The sequence below is a fragment of the Pristis pectinata genome, chromosome 7, assembly GCF_009764475.1.
Source record: "Pristis pectinata isolate sPriPec2 chromosome 7, sPriPec2.1.pri, whole genome shotgun sequence".
Lineage (NCBI taxonomy): Eukaryota > Metazoa > Chordata > Chondrichthyes > Rhinopristiformes > Pristidae > Pristis > Pristis pectinata.
The window spans coordinates 67,294,239-67,311,179 of NC_067411.1; the positions used below are offsets into that span (position 1 = coordinate 67,294,239).

The following is a 16,941-nucleotide window of genomic DNA, read 5'->3' on the forward strand; positions in this document are numbered from 1 at the left end:
GCTGACTTGCGAAAATGTGCCCTGGGGAAATTGTTCCAGGATTTATGCCCGTAAAGCAGTCACTTGGTTTTGGTTTAGTTTGGTCTCTACTGGCCAGTATTGACTTGGGAAGTTCAAGTTCAGATCAGCTGTGAGAGAAGTTCCCAATTCACTTGTCACCTTGATACAGATCCTGAGTCCAAGTTATAATCCAAGGAGATTGGAAAAGAGATTGCATGTTTCAAGTGTCATTTCTGGTCCATTCTTTTGCTTTGCAGTTGATTTCAACTGAAGTTAGAAAGTGAGTATCAGCAGGTTAATCAAACAGAGAGAGAAGATCTTGTTTTTAAAAAAGTTTTTTTTAATCTGTTACAACATGTTGCCTATCTGTAAGGTGTTGCATTACTGTTGATCATGAGGTGAATTTGAGAGTCACATGTTGTAGTTTAATTATTAGTGCACTTTCAATGAACTGTTTTTCATCACTGATGGAATTAGAGTTCCTCCCATTGAATATTTCCAAGAAATATTGGGCTCTATTACTATTGCATTCTCTCTCTGGCCCCTCCACCTGAACCTCAATTCCATCCCCTCACCACTACCCCCAAAACCTGGTCATTAGTTTCATTGTCTTCTCTGAGACTCCATCTCCTATCCTTATTCGCCAATCTTCCTCAACTGCCCCAGTCATGATCCCTTCTTCTTCATCTCCCAAGTCCACTATTGCATTCTTTCCTTAAAGGTGTAAATCCTCTCTCTTTACGTACCCCCTTTTTGCTTGCACCTGATGCAAAACTATGAGCATTGGCAACCAGCTACAAGTGATCTAAATCAATGCAACAACAATTGTTGGTGTCATGCAACCAGATGACACCTGACCACAGTGTCACATAATTGTGTTTCCTGAAATACCTCCAGCCCTATTTGCTAAAACATGAGAGCAGCCCAGTACAGTTCCTGCTTCTGCCTATCAGCCATGATGACCTCATTGCCACTCTCTGTGTCAAGAGGAAAGTGGATGAAAAATACTCAAATTAAAACCCAGCGTAAAACTGATCTGGACCATGTAATGAAAATCAAAAAAATCTTGATGCTGGCAATCTGAAATAAAACAGAAAATGTTAACACTCAACAGGTCAGGAAGCATCTGTGGAAAAAAAAATGGGTAGAAGACTCTAATGAATTGTTTAGGAGGGGTTGGAGTTCCCTACGGGTCACAAAGGTTCCTCAGAGATAACAAGAATAACTTTATGCATTGCATTTTTTAAAACAAGATTATCCTTTTATCAAAAATTGCTAATACTGTACATACCTAACTGAAAGAAGAAATAGTGGTGTTGATATCAATATAGCAATTAACATTCACATGCTCAACAGTGCTCTATTAATTTTGATTTTGGTGTCACCTTAACGTTTGCTCCACTAAGTCATCAGTGGTAAATCAAAAATCCCTTTCCTTTAGTCTTATGTTTGCTATAAAATGACTACTTGTGGGTAACTCCATATCTAAAGTACCCAATTTACTATTTTCTTATCAAGGAATCAATTTTTATTAAAAAAAATCATATTCCTGTTGTGGGAAATCCACATGGCTGTCACGTGACAGTAACGACAATGACCCCCGCTGACCGGAGGACAGCATTGCTCCTCTGATCGGAATTGATACTACTGTCAATCAAGGTGCGGATCCACCCACCCCTTAGGTGTGAGAGTACCTTTTGCCTCTGAACTTGCCTGACCACTCTGAACTTGCCTGACCAGTACCCTTTGTCTCTGAACCTGCCTGACCATTAGCTATGGCAGGAACCTTTGTCTTTGACTCCCACACTATTGGCTCGTTTAAATCACAACAATGAGGCTCCACCCAGCCTCCTAGCACCATAAAAAGGGCTCCATCCCCTAGCCCTTCCTCTTTGACGACCCCAGGAGTAGTGAGACAACGCTGCAGAGATCATTGGTAAGAGTGCATCACCACATGGTCAGGGAGCGTTTCACTCAGACTCGGGGAGCGTTAAGGGCCAATGCTAGTGTGGGTCAAGCATTGAAGTGTTATATCCTGAAGTTGTACATTGTTATTGTGTGTTTGTTTGTGTGTGTGTGTGTGTGTGTGTGTGTGTGTGTGTGTGTGTGTGTGTGTGTGTGTGTGTGTGTGTGTGTATTTTACCCCAGTTGCGATTCCCCTCTCATGTTCATGGTATCCTGTGCGTGAATGAGCGTGTGTCTGTTCCCATCCATTCTGTCCCACATTTGCCTTTGTGATTAAACTAGTTTTGGTCTACAAAGCTCGTGTCCAGAGTCCTTGATCCTTAAGACAGAGAGGAACGATTTCACACAATTCCTCATGCAGTTAGTGGAACGTTACCTTTCCAACCACATGCTTATGCCATTAAAATCAAAAGAAGTTCTATAACAATGCAAAAATATTCAAATATTCTATAATTAGTAGTGGATTTCCTCATCATTATACAATCAGTCCATTATACTGTACTGGTGATTATATGCAAATAGGTCAAAGTGATATGGTTGCTGATTTGCTTAAAAGCAGGTTTCCAAAGAATGTGTGCTGAGTGCAACTGGAAGCAATGTCCCCACCCACTTGAATGTGAGGAATTTTGTGATCATTTTCTCTGATTTGGAATTTTTTAAGAGTTCGTTAAATCAGTTGATTGGGTGGTATTATCTGCTAATGATGATGTCAATAGCTTGAGGGAAGAAACATCAACCAGCCTCTCCTGTGTGGTTTAATGCTACAGGTAGATAATCAGATATAATACAATACTTCACCATTTACCTAGCTGGCAATTCAGAGAGCTAGCCTCAACCAACTTACCTTTTACTCTATAGTTCCAGGAAGTTAAATAATATCATGAAAGGAACCTCCACCACACATTCTTGGATTTAGGAAAAGTTCAAAGTGCAGTTATCAAATATCCTGACTTAAAACTATTGCTTCCTCAGGTTCTGTCAACTACTTCGGAGTGACAGCTATCAGCAGATCATGCAGGAAATAAAAGGAGAAGATTAACATCAGTAATGATCAATCTAATACTTACTTAAAATAAATTGTTTCAGGATTTTCATGAATACTGCCGAGACAAGTATTTAATCTGGAATTGCTATTCTTGCCTTGCATCTGATATAATTATATTAAGAAAAATTCTTCCAATTATTTTATTCTTCAGGCATTTCTGTCATATAAATTGGTGAAATATGATGTTCAGAATGAAAAGCCCATAAGGAATGAACAAGGAATATGTGAAATAGTTAACAAAGGTATGTTTACATTTAAAAACTAAAGAATGACAATTTAGTAAACGCCTTTCGAGTGGAAATAGTATTCAAAGTGCTGCAAGGATGTGTAACTGTATATGCTAAAAAAAATGAAAATGTATTTAAAAGCACATTCATAACTGTGATGCGCAGTTGGGTTAAGGAGCCTATGATATGCTCTTTCATCACCAGTGATCACCTGTGCTTCTGTGTGCTGGATCCTGAAAAATTTCCCAGTATTTGAGCTACCTCTAGCTTTGGCCGCTTTTTATGCTTCAGTTTTTGATTTAATGTTTTTCTTGACCCCTCTTTCTGATTAGGATAAGCATTATGAAATAGTTGCTTAAGTATTGGGCATTGCTCATCCACCGGTCTTTATCCTATTTTCCCAGTCCACTGTGGACAACTCTTCCTTCATACCTTGTTAATTGCCCTTATTTAAGTGGAGGACACTGGATTTGGACCCAATATGTTTGCCCTCAAATGTATCTGGACTTGTACCAAGTTGTGATCACTACTCCCTAAAGGAGCCTTAAATACAAGATCTGTTATTAATCCTATCTCATTACACATCACCCAATCTATAATAGTCTGTCTCCAGCTAGGTTCTTCAATGAATTGCTCTAAGAATTGATCCTTGATGCACTACATAAATTCCTCTTCCACAGTATCCTTTCATTAGTTTACAGATAATAATCACCCATGGTAATTGCTGTTCTCTTCTTATAAGCCTATGACATTTCTCCTTTTGTGTTTTGTCATACTGTGAATCTTTAGGGGCCAATGGACCACCTCCACCTATGTCTTTTCCCTGCTATTCCGTATTTTCCACCCAAACCAATTCCACGTCATGACCCACTTCATCTATGTCTCTACTCACCAACTCACTGATACATTCCTTAATTAGCAACATCACCCCACCTCCTTTCCCTTTTTTGCCTATTCTTTTAGAACCTCAAATAACCTGAAATATTGAGTTCCTAGTCCAGATCATTGAAATAGCTTTTAAATCAAACATCAATTTCTATTTGTGCCATCAACTCGTATGTCTTGTTACAAATGCTGCATGCATTCAGATTAAGAGCCTTAAGTTTTCAACTTGGACAATTATTACTTACTCGGATTCCAATATCTACTGCACACTTTCATTCCTATATTGTGCCCTTCTTGTCATGCTTTGAATGTTATTTGCCCCTTCACTGCCCTACACCACTGTTCTCACATTTCTTTTTGATTTATTAAACTACTGGTTTCTTGAACCCTGCCCTCCTCTAATTAGTTTAAATCCCTGTCTATAATCCTAGTTATGCAATTTGATGGGACACTGGTCCAAAATGAAGACTATCTCATTTGAACAGCCCTCTTTTCCACCAGTACTGGTCCCAGTGCCCCATGAACCACCTTTTCCTGTACCTATGAGTCACCTGTTTACTGTTCTAATGTTATTTACTCTCTGCAAATTTGTATGTGGCTCTGGTTCCTGGGATTATTATCTTTGTGGCTCTGCTCCTATGTAACTATGACACATTGCCTGCCAGCCATATCTGTTCTGTTTATCTAATTAGTTTTGATTCAGTTATTTTAAATGTGTGCTCCTTAGCTGTAGGAATGTCCCATAATTAAAATCTCTTGACCAATCAGAAGAGACTAGGAAGAAATACCCACTTGCTTGCTGTCCTATGTCATCACACTTCACTGCTGCTCTCCCAGATTTCCACTCATTGGGCCTTTTGTCTCGTTGCTCTGGGAAATGTTGGATGTACAAAGGGATCTGGGTATCCTTGTATACCATCACTGCAAGCAAACATGATGATGCAACCAGTAGGAGCTCACTTTTCCATTCCTATTTATGAAATCTTGCTGTGTGGAAACTTACCACCACCTGTGCAGAGCCCGAGGAAGTGGGTGAGGTCCTCAGTGAGTACTTTGCCTCAGTATTTACCAAGGAGAAGGACGTGGACTGTGATGGGATCAGGGAGGGGTATGTTGATATTCTAGGGTACATCAAGATTAAGGAGGAAGAGGTGTGTGTGTATTGAGAAAGGTTAAAGGCAAATAAATGCCCAGGTCCTATCAGAGTGTGTCCCAGGACCCTGAGGTAGGCAAGGGAGGAGATTGCTGGGGCCTTGACAGCGATCTTTGTCTCCTCTTTGGCCGCGGGCAAGGTCCCAGAGGACTGGAACGTAGCCGATGTTATTATCCCTTCCTTTAAGAAGGGCATCAGGCACAAGCCAGGAAATTATCGGCCGGTGAGCCTTGCGTCAGTGGTTGGGAAATTGTTGGAGAAGGTTCTTGGGGACAGGATTTACCTGGATTTGGAAAAGCATACTCTTAATGATCTGGATTAAAATGTAGGTGGTTTGATCGGTAAGTTTGTAGACAACACGAAAACTGTTGTGAAGAGTGAGGAGGATATCTTAAAATGTTGGATATTTTCTAAACGGGGAGAGAATTCAGAAATCGGAGGTGCATAGGGACTTGGGAACCCCAAGGTTAACTTGAAGGTTGAGTCGGTAGCAAGGAAGGCAAATGTGATGTTAGCATTCGTCTCGAGAGGGCTAGGATATAAAAACAAGGATTGTGTTCATTTCTGGTTGCCTCATAGGAAGGATGTGGAAGCTTTAGAGAGGGTGCAGAGGAGATTTACCAGGATGTTGTCTGGATTGGAGAGCATGTCTTATGAGGATAGGTTGAGCGAGCTAGGGCTTTTGTCTTAGGAGGGAAGGAGGATGACTTGATAGAGGTGTACAAGAGGCATAGATCAAGTGGACGGTCAGAGACTTTTTGCCAGTGCGACAATAGCTAACATGAGGGGATAGAATTTTAAGGTGATTGGAGGAAGGTATAAGGGGTACGTTTTTTACACAGAGAGTGGTGGGTGCATGGAATGCACTGCCAGCAGAGGTTGTGGAGGCAGATACATTAGGGACATTCATGAGACTCTTAGATAGACACATGAATGATAGAAAAATAGGGGGCTGTGTAGAAGGGAAGGGTTAGATAGATCTTAGAGCAGGATAAAATGTGGGCACAACATTGTGGGCCACAGGGCCTGTACTGTGCTGTAGTGTTCTATGTTCTATTACAATATGCATTGCAACAGCCAAGACAATAGAATAACTACTTAAGTGGATGCAAATTGTGAAAGGCTTTAGATAAGCTCAAGTACTTTCTACCATGTGGCAGCCAAACTTAGTGGGAGTTTATGTTGTGCTCAAGTGTAGTGCATTGTAGTCCAACTTTGACTGTATTCTTATTGTGTTCTTCTTGCAAAGTGTTTGAATCAACCCATTCTCCTCCTATCGTAGGTGAGACTGGACTCCTCCTGTCTTCAGTGACTAAGTGGAATCCATTCAGTGGTTATGCTGGAAACAAGAAGTATTCAGAACAGAAGCTCCTCAGAGATGTTTTTAAAAAGGGTGACGTGTATTTCAATACTGGGGACCTGATGTCTGAGACTGAAGACAGCTATATTTACTTTCGTGATCGGGTTGGGGACACTTTCAGGTAAAGATTATAAACTGTGGAATGTCTTAAATCATTTATTCAGTCAAGGATGAAAAATAGTATTCATTTAAGTTAACTACTACAGATCTTCCCCAGCTTTTGTGCTGTATGACTTTATGACTATGATTCTTATGAATGCTCAATTTATGTATGGCTCCCACATATGAACGAGTGTTTGGGAGACCGACAGGATGGATTTGCCGGCTGCTGTGGGGCTGCAGGCATCTTCTGGCATGTGGAAACCTGGTTCACAGCTGCATTTCCGACATGCAAACTGTTTGGGTTACGAGCAGTTCATAGGAACGGAACCCTGCCATAAACTGTGGATGACCTGTAGAGGCTAAGATAGCAACTTTTTATTCTTATAGTCAAATTGGCAAGATCATATTATTGATTTAGGATAAAATTGTGTTTTTTGTTTAGTTTATGTTGTGATCATGTTTTAGCAGCATTGATTTTTACTTATTATATGGGCTAGCTAACTTCACTGCTGAATCACTTGATGTTTGACAAGTTGTGAAATTCAATTATGTGCCTATTCACATAACTTGTCTAAATCGTATTGAACTCTTTTGCATCTTCCTCACAATTCACAATCCCACAGTTTTGTGGCATTGGCAACCTTAGAATTATTCTTCTTCCCTTATTCAAATCATTGATGAATATTGTGACCAGTAAGAGCATAAGCACCAATCCTTCTGTCACCAGTCCTTCAATCTGCCACCAGTTCTGTCCTTCGATCACCAGTCACTGCACGCCATCCCAAAAAAGTCCCATTTATTTTTATTCTCTTTATGTGTAGAATTTTGAAAGGTAACAACCAATGTATCTACTATTTCCACACTAATTTGGAATCTGAATTATCAGTCTGTGGAGATTTATTGGCATTCAGTGTCATTAATTTCTCTGGTTTTGTTTTACTAATACTAATTTTCTTTAATTCCTCCTTTTCATAAGGTTCTTGGTCCCCTTGTATTTCTGGGAAGTTATTTGTGTTCTTCTCTATGAAAACAGAACCAGAGTATTTGTTTAATTGCTCTGCTGTTCTATGTTTCATATTATAAATTCTATCATTTCTGACTTTAAGGAATCTACACTTGCCTTCACTAATGCTTGTTACATACTGTGGATGCTTTTGCAGTTCACTATTTTTGTTTTCTCTCTCTTAAACCCTTGATAATTTTTCTGACAAAGCTATATGGCTCCATTTTACATCTATTAGTATTCTTAACTTCTTTTGTAAGCCATGGTTGGAGTTTACTTTGCCTTTTGGTGTTTTTGCTTCAGAAATGTTTAACTGTTACAGTTCCTGCATTCCTTTCTTAAATGTTAGCCATTGCCTGCCCATTGTCATGCCTGTTAATGAAGCTCCATAGAGTACCCTGCAAACCTATTCCTCATACCTTTGTAGTTTCCTTTATTTAACTTAAGGACCCAAGTTTAGGATTGAACTACTTTACCTTCCATCTTAATGCTATGGTCAAAAGGGCCTTGCACAACAAAATTATTAACTAATACCTTCTTATTGCATAATGCCCAATCAGAAAGCCTGTTTCCTAGTTGGCTGCTCAATGTATTGTACAATAGCCATTTGATACATACAGGCTGTCCCTGGAATAAGAACACCCAACTTATGAAGGAGCTCCCACAACATTATTAAATTCAAAAGTCCAACATACATACATACATACATTTGTTTCTACGAATGGCAGAACTAGTTTCTGCCCTCTTCACTTTTAGAATATAAAACATAGGACAGTACAGCGCAGAACAGGCCCTTCGGCCCACAATGTTGTGCGCCCGTAGCTAATCCCTCCTACCTACAGAATGCCCATACCCCTCCATCTTCCTCACATTCATGTGCCCTCCAAGCCTCTCTTAAAAGCCCCCAAAGAATTTGCCTCCACCACCCTATCAGGCAACGCATTCCAGGCATCCACCACTCTGAGTAATAACGATACCCCTCACATCTGTTCTGACCTACCCCCCTCACCTTAAATGCATGCCCTCTGGTATTGGATCGCTCAATAAAGGGAAAATGATATTGCTTGTCCACCCTATCTGTGCCCCTCATAATTTTATACACTTCCAACAGATCACCCCTCAGCCTCCGCCCCTCCAGAGAAAAGATTCCAAGTTTGTCTAGCCTCTCCTGATAGCACATACCCTCTAATGCAGGCAGCACCCTGGTAAAACTCCTCTGCACCCTCTCTAAAGCCTCGACATCATTCATATAGTGAGGTGACCAGAATTGCATGCAATACTCTAAATCTAGCCTATTCAGAATCCTATAGAGATGCATCATAACTTCTGGACTCCTCTACTCAATACCTCGATTAATAAATGCAAACATTCCATAAGCCTTCTTAACCAACCTGTCTACCTGTGTAGCCACTTTCAATGAGTCATGGATTTGCACCCTAAAGTCTCTCTGTTCTTCAACACTGTTAAGGGTCTTGCCCTTAAGAGTGTACTGCCTCTTGACATTAGTCCCACCAAGGTACAACACCTCACATTTATCCAGGTTAAACTCCATCTGCCATTTCTCTGCCCGCATCTGCAACTGATCCGTAATCACGCTATATCCGTCACCAGTCCTCTACACTATTCACAACTCCACCAATCTTGGTATCGTCTGCAAACTTACTAACCCATCCATCAGCATACTCATCCAGGTCATTTATGTACATCACAAACAGTTTTTTTCTTTTCTGCACAGGAGTAATTGTTCTTTCTAATCAGTCTTGTGTTTTTGATGCCATTCATTACAGTACTGTGGAGGTGTGGTTACCATATTGAGCGATTTTTGTGTATTTTCCAACTTGCAGACAAAATCGACTTCTGGATGTCTGTAAAAGCAGAACCCGTTCATTAACTGGGGATAGCCTAGACTCCAGGAATTCATCCTCCACCATGTTATTGCTAATTTAGTTTGACCAGTCTCATAATACAGTAAAGTCACCCATGATCACTGTGGTACCCTTTTTTTATATGTATCTCTAATGTCCTATTTGATGCTATCCCCCATGTTATCACTACAGCTTGGAGACCTACAGAGAATGCTATAAATGTTTTCAGCCTATTGGGACTTCTTAGGTCCATCCAGACTGATTGCACATCTTGAATTTTTGAGACAATATCCTTTCACACTCTTGCTTGGTTTCTATGCTTTACTGACAACACCACCACAGCTCCTTTTCCTTTTTGTCTATCCTTCCTAAATATTACATATCCTTGGATATTCTGCTTCCAGCCTTGGTCTCACTGCAGTCATGACTCCACGATGGCAATTATATTGTATCAGTTGACGTTTATTTGTGCTGTTAATTCATCAGTCTTAACATGAATCTTCATTTTTTTTTCAGATACAATACCTTTAGATTTGTCTTTTTAACATCTTAACATTTTTTTGTCTTTGTACTATCTTTATTTAGACAGACGCTATTTGTTAGTGCATTCTATTGTTTGTATGCTCTGTCCCTTCCAGATACAGTTTGGTCACCCTTGCCCCAATCCTTTTTCTGCTCTGCATCATTGCTTTTTCTCTTTTGTGTTCTAGATTTCTCTCCACTGGGACCACTGCCCCCCCCCCCCCCCCATTGATTTTAAAGCCCCATCTCCTTCTGCTATTCAATTTGTGGTTCAGATATAAAATATTCCAACAAAATAACTCTCCATTTCCCCAGTACTAATGCCAGTGACTAATGATACAAAACCCCTTCTCCAACATCGGTCATTTAAACCACGCTTTCATCTCCCTGATCCTATTAATGCATGGTCAAATTTAAATTATTTTGCGCTTCTGCTTTTTAATTTAGACCCTAGCTGCTCAAACTCTTTCAGCAAAACCCTTTTCTTGATCCTACCTATATTGTTGGTTTGTACATGGACCACAATAACTGGATTCTCCCCTCCTTCACCCCCCCACCTCAGCAGAGGATGGATGTGCTTCCCACCCTATGATGTTGTTGCTGGGCAACTGATGGTAGGTAAACAACAACCAGGCTAATTTCCTGATGTTAATTTATTGATCTGGAAATGATCACTGAAGGCATCTGATGTGGGCAAAACAGATTCTTTGTACTCTTCTTCTCTTCATGCATTAAACGTGGGTACGTGGATCCAATTTCTCAGCAATGATGCGTGCTGAGTGCTTGAACCAGAAAGTATCAGGCCTAACTGCTGTCTTACAAAATACCTCACCTTACTGAATGTCATTTTTTTTAGGTGGAAAGGGGAAAATGTTGCAACCACAGAAGTGGCCGAAATAATTGGAATGCTGGATATGGTGGAAGAAGCCAATGTGTATGGGGTAGCTATTCCAGGTGAAGAATAAAAGTAGTATTTAACTCATATTTTCAAAAATTGATTTAATTTTATGTTAACTAGAGCAGTCAGATCTTGCACGTTGTATTTCCCAAATACTTCAGGCAGCAGAGAGGTGCAGCTAGTAGCAACAGAGCCTGGTTTAATCCTGACCTCGGGTGCTATCTGTATGAAGTTTTCACATTTTCTCTGTGATCAGGTTGGTTTCCTCTGGGTGTTTCAGTTTCCTCCCACATTCCAAAGATGTGCGGGTTTGGAAGGTTAATTCGCTACTGTAAATTCCCCCAATAGTGCAGGTGAGTGGTAGACTCTGGGGGGAGTTGATGAGAAATGTGGGGAGAATAAAAAGTGGGATTATTTTACGGCTGGTGTAAATGGGTGGTTAATGGTTGGTACAGAAATGGTGGGCAAAGCACTTGTTTCCATGCTGTTTCTCACTGACTCTCAATGTACAATGGATGAAAAGGTAATGGGCACCAATGAAGGGTGAAAGGTTGGAGGGCAATCAGAGTTGAAGAGAAGATTTTTCCCTTGGTTTTGGAAACAGAGGAAGTGTGGTTTAACTCAGAGTGGTTTAAAGGAGTTTCCCTATTAAAAAAAACAAAGAGTTGATTTAAAGGAGGCTTACAGTTAATTACCTTGACTTTTACAAAAGATTCACAGAAACCAAAGAAAAATAGTGAATGGTTTTAAGAAGGGAATTGCAGAAACCTGGGCAGGAATCTATTACTTAATAATCGTGCTCTGTGCTTTAGATGTATTCTTTACTTGTTGAATTATGCTTAAAACCACATTGCTCATCTTTTTATTACTTTTCCCTGTCATTATTTTTAATGTTTCATTTGGTCCTCCAAATCCAATGTTTCTTAACCCTGTTATATAGGATACGGAACTTTTTTAATCTGACCATCTTATTTCCTTCACTGTTTGTTCCTCTTCTACTTTTGTCAATTTTGTTTGTCACCTAATTGTGATTTTTATTATTTTGAAGCCAATAGCTCGCAACTTCAAACATTTGGCCAAAGTGTCAAAGAGGGGCAAAAGCGACTGCTGTGAGTTATTTTGAAAAATCCATCATGCCTGCAGAGCAAAAACTGCACCTCTTAAACACTTCAGCCGTGGTTTTTTTTAAGCGGGAGTTTGTAATTCACATTGGAGACTCGATAGAGGCTCCTGAAGTTATATGTGGGCGGGGAGGTGGGGGGCACACGGAAGGGCATGTCAAAAAATCCTCATTTTGTACAGGAAATCCTTCTCATCAGCATTGAAGGGATGAAAATAGGAAACTGTTAAGACATGAAAGTATTATCAGTTTCTTATCTATAAATGAAATTTTGGGAAGAAATAATGAAATGTGATGTATTCTAGTTTATATTAAATGTGAAATTTGAGAAATCAGAATATATATTTAAATTAGGCGTGGGACAAGTATTTAATTTTTTTTATTTTTAACTTTGTTGGCCAAATTTTAATTAACCATTTTATTTGCTTATCACAGGATATGAAGGCAGGATAGGAATGGCAGCAATCATCCTGAAACCAGATCAAGTGTTTGATGAAAAAATTATATATAACCATGTTGTGAAACATCTGCCAAGCTATGCTTACCCGCGCTTCCTAAGGATCCAGGTCAATGTTTACAGATACTTTAATCAGTTTAACACATTAATGAAGTTTGATTTCTCACTAAAAGGGTCATTCATCCTACTAAGTATGAATGTGATATGTTTGTTCATAGAAGAATAACACAGGACTATCATCTTCAATTCCTTTAAAGTATATAAAAAGCAATTAATACACATAAGTCAAGTTAACACCATAAACAAGGAATAACGTAATCAACCAACTTTTAAAACAAAAAAATTTCTTAAAGAACACAATTTGTCCTGGCACTGAGAGGAATATGGAGGTTGATGGTTAGGAGTAAAGCAAGACGACTCACTGATAAAATTTTTATTATTATCTATTTAATTGAATCTGATCATCACTGTTAAGTGACTAGCTGTGAAATAAGGCAGCTTAGTAATTTGTGTGTAGCTGCATCTGTCCAGCTAGACCTTCAAAAAAGGTTGGAGAAACTTGAGGTCAATATAAATATCCAGTTCAGGTCCAGGATGCTCGATTGTTATACCCCAAATCATTTGGGTGGATGTTGCTCCGAATAATGCAGTGGGGTTCACTTTCAGCAACTACAATTATAATATCAGAAAGCCTGTGACAAATCCAAATTCATAATAGGCACAAACAGAGACAAACTGAATGATTTTGTTTGAGTCAGAATTCAGCTGGTGAAAGCTCAGACTCACCCACGAGTTGGTGGGCGAGTGATTTAAGCCAATAGTGATAGTTGTAGAATTGAGCATTGTGGCGTTGGGATGGAACTAAGTGTTTACATGTGTGAAAGCTGATGCCTTGAGGAGCATCATGCAAATGAAGAGCAGTAAGAAATAAGGATGGAACTTTAAATTGTTCTGAGAAGTTGTGTAGAAGCTGAATGGGAAACCATTGGCTGAGAACAGTCGCCTAGAAATTCAAAATAAAAGCAAGTAGTACTGGAAATGCTCAGTAGGTCAGGCAGAGATACAATGTTTCGGGTGCGGGTCAGGCTGGGGAATCTAGAACAAGGGAATCACCCCCTCAAGACATGGGGTTAGATTTTTAAGTTGGAGAGGAAGTGAAACAGGTGAAACCTGTGGAATTTTCTACCACCTGGGTGTAGGGGCCACATGGTTGAATAGATTCAAGAAGGAGATAGATACATTTCTAGATACAAACAAGGAGAGAGCACAATTGTGGTATTGAGGTAGATGATTAGCCTTAATTGTATTGGATGTCCCAGCAAGTTCAACAGGCTGAATGACCTCTTCCCACTTCTGTTTTTCTATGTCTATTGTCATAGGCAGCTCTGACAAAGCTTCTTTCACTGCATATTCCTAATTGGCCAGATATCTGAAAAGCTTGCTAAGTAACTTCAGTAGGCAATAAAAGTTAACCACGTTGTCTGAGAGTGGATAGACTAGGTAAGAGTGAAAGGATAAAAGGATCTAAAAAATCACTTTGCAACAGATTTTTTAAAAAAATATATTTATCATTAGTTGTGCATAAACTAATACTATTGTAACTATTCATTTAAGTTATTTGTAATTTGGGCAGTAGTGACAAGTTTAGATGCATTTGTTGAAAAGATCTGTCATAATCTAAAGGTTTTTGCAATTACATTTCTAAAATGGACAAGTTGTCATTATTAAAGCAAAACAAAGTACAACTGAAATACATGTTGTAAGTGCCATTCGTGAGAAGATAGTGGATTTTGGATAGACCTAGAAAAGTAATAGGATCATGATCTATTTGTTTCCCATGCCCTACCACTCCTGACCAAGTTTACCGTTGCACTTGTGCTGCATGAACTGAACACCCAGACTCATCATGATCCGGATCCACTACCCCACCATGATCTTGGTCGAACATCCCAGAATCCGGACCATCCCAGAATCCAGAGCCTACCATGAACACTTTTCCCCAATAACGTAACAGGATAGGCCCATGGACTATTTGACCTGGTATAAGATGCCAATAGGTGTTGTGCTCCAATCTTATCATAATTGTATCAGTATCCAACCAGTGCAGAATGCTGCAATGCAGACCTTAACCCAGATCCAGAGACCTACTTCACAGCCACTGATGTTTGTGATAACTGAAGATGAAGGTGGAATGAGCACAGCAATTAAAGTAGATGCTTTCCTTTTGGGAAAAATTTACAAGTTGTAACCAGTTTTATTTGTTTTACTACAATTTAGGAAACCATGGAGATGACTACTACATTCAAGAGAAAAAAATTGAATTTGGTAGAAGAAGGATTTAATCCTAAAATAATAACTGAGCCCTTGTATTTCCTGGATACATCCGAGAAATCTTACATTCCTATGACGGAACAAATCTACAACCAGATTTTGTCATTCGAGATAAAATTATGAGCCATATTTACGATCTGCAGATTTTACTATTATGACGACAGGAATCCAATATGACCACTGGATCAGCAAATAATTTTATAGTGTTAATTTTAATACCAATTGTATTTTATCAACATTATATCAGAAGATGGAATTTTTTTTAACTTGTATATAATTTTAACTTGTATTTCTGTAACAAGATATATTCTTGAAACTAAATACATTTTAAAAATACTTTCTAAACTATTTAAAAGAAGTCTGCATTGGATTTTTGTTTGATTGAACAAAGCAGTGTTTTAAATGCTCCCAGGTGGTTTTTAGTGATGTCCTGCACCATCAATATGACCCGTTTAAATTCTTAAATTTCCTGCACCCATATCCCAATCTTTGTTAAATGCATAGTTGTAATCTTAATTACAGTACCCATTTCATTCCTACCATTACATTTGCCTTGTTTTTGACTAGGTCCCATTTCAGAGAAGGTCCAAGGTAAGAACTAACTACTTACAGGAGCGTCTGCAGATGCTGGAATCTGGAGCAACATAAATAACATTTTTATCCAGTTCCCCAGGCTTCAGGAATCTTAGCATTTGCAAGCAGGCAAGACATGCTGACAGAATCCATATCATTCATGGGAAAGTGATTTTGCAGCACCACTTGTGAGCCAGGAAGGCCAGGAGTTGCTCTTCTAAGCTCATCAAGCTGCTTAATAAACCTCATGTCATGATCTGTCTGTTCCCTTATCCACCATCACACTCATGCTATGTGATCTGGACACTTGGACTCCCCGTGATCCAGGTCCAGCAGTCTATGATATGAACCATTCCACAACCTGGAGCCCACTATAATCTATTTCCCTTTCCCCACAATCTTGCTCACCCCTCAGTACATTAATATACTCTCAAAGGGCTACACTCTGTCAATTAGAATGTCTGTGGGCAAGAAATACTGGAGTTAAATTCCACAAGACATCACCAATACCCATTCTACCACATTAGTATAGGAAGGACTCAGAATTGGGAAGGAGCCTGGTTTCACTGGCCAGTTTTTAATAATGTACTAACTCCTTGCCATCCATGTTTGCAATTATCTTTCCCTCTATTCACACTGGAGAACAATGCACGTGTTGTGGGATTGTCATTCTGAAGAATGTGCTCAAACGTTGTCTCCTTTTCACAGCAGCCTGATCAAAGTCGGGTCAAGAAAGCAATGAAAAATAAAAAGTTGATTTGAAAAAATATAATCAAAATCACAAACCATTATATCTAACACATTTCTGTGATGGAAGATCATCTACCTGAATTGTTAATGCTAGGTTTGTTCTGCATTGTTACCTGCTATTTTTCTCTTTAAGCCCTACCATTTTTTTTCATTTCCACTTTGTTGAGCAGCTTTACCCTACCTCTGGGATGCATGGGGTGACACTGATTCTTTCTCCACTGAGGAAGAAAATAAAATGTATAAAGTAATTGAGAAATACAGGAAGAATTGTAAGGGCAGGCAAGCAAATACAGTAATTGAGGTTTCTGAGCATACGTAAACTAAATAAGTTATAAACTTTGAAATTACAGGGGTAAATTTTGATAGATGTAGCCTTTTTGGAGAGTTTTGGACAAAGAAGAGAACCACTATGTCTGTAAAAGAGAGTCCTATGAACAACTCAGAGGTGGATTTTTAGCAATATTTGACAACCAGAGAAAATCAAAATTGCCCCTGTAGGTACTTTAATTTTGCATAAACCCCCAGGGATATAGTCTTTCACTTATGAAGTCCTAAGCAACATACATAATAGAATGAGCCATCAAGTTCAAATGTGAACTCCTGACACTGCAGATAATGGCGCTCAGGAGGATATCAGGTAGTGGGTTAGGTACAGAGGATACAGAGCCAAGTAGATGATTGGAGA

General features: G+C 39.3%; 1 protein-coding gene across 1 annotated transcript in view; it reads left to right on the forward strand.

Moving 5' to 3' along the window:
- LOC127572771 (long-chain fatty acid transport protein 6-like) overlaps positions 1–16,520 on the forward strand; it is a 44,131-nt gene extending 27,611 nt beyond the window's left edge. Inside the window, exons 6-10 of the mRNA XM_052020381.1 lie at positions 3,162–3,252; positions 6,558–6,756; positions 10,984–11,081; positions 12,581–12,711; positions 14,880–16,520. Coding sequence (XP_051876341.1) covers positions 3,162–3,252; positions 6,558–6,756; positions 10,984–11,081; positions 12,581–12,711; positions 14,880–15,056 — 696 coding nt within the window. The 3' untranslated portion in view covers positions 15,057–16,520. The remainder of the gene's footprint in view (positions 1–3,161; positions 3,253–6,557; positions 6,757–10,983; positions 11,082–12,580; positions 12,712–14,879) is intronic.
- The last annotated feature ends 421 nt before the right edge of the window (positions 16,521–16,941 follow it).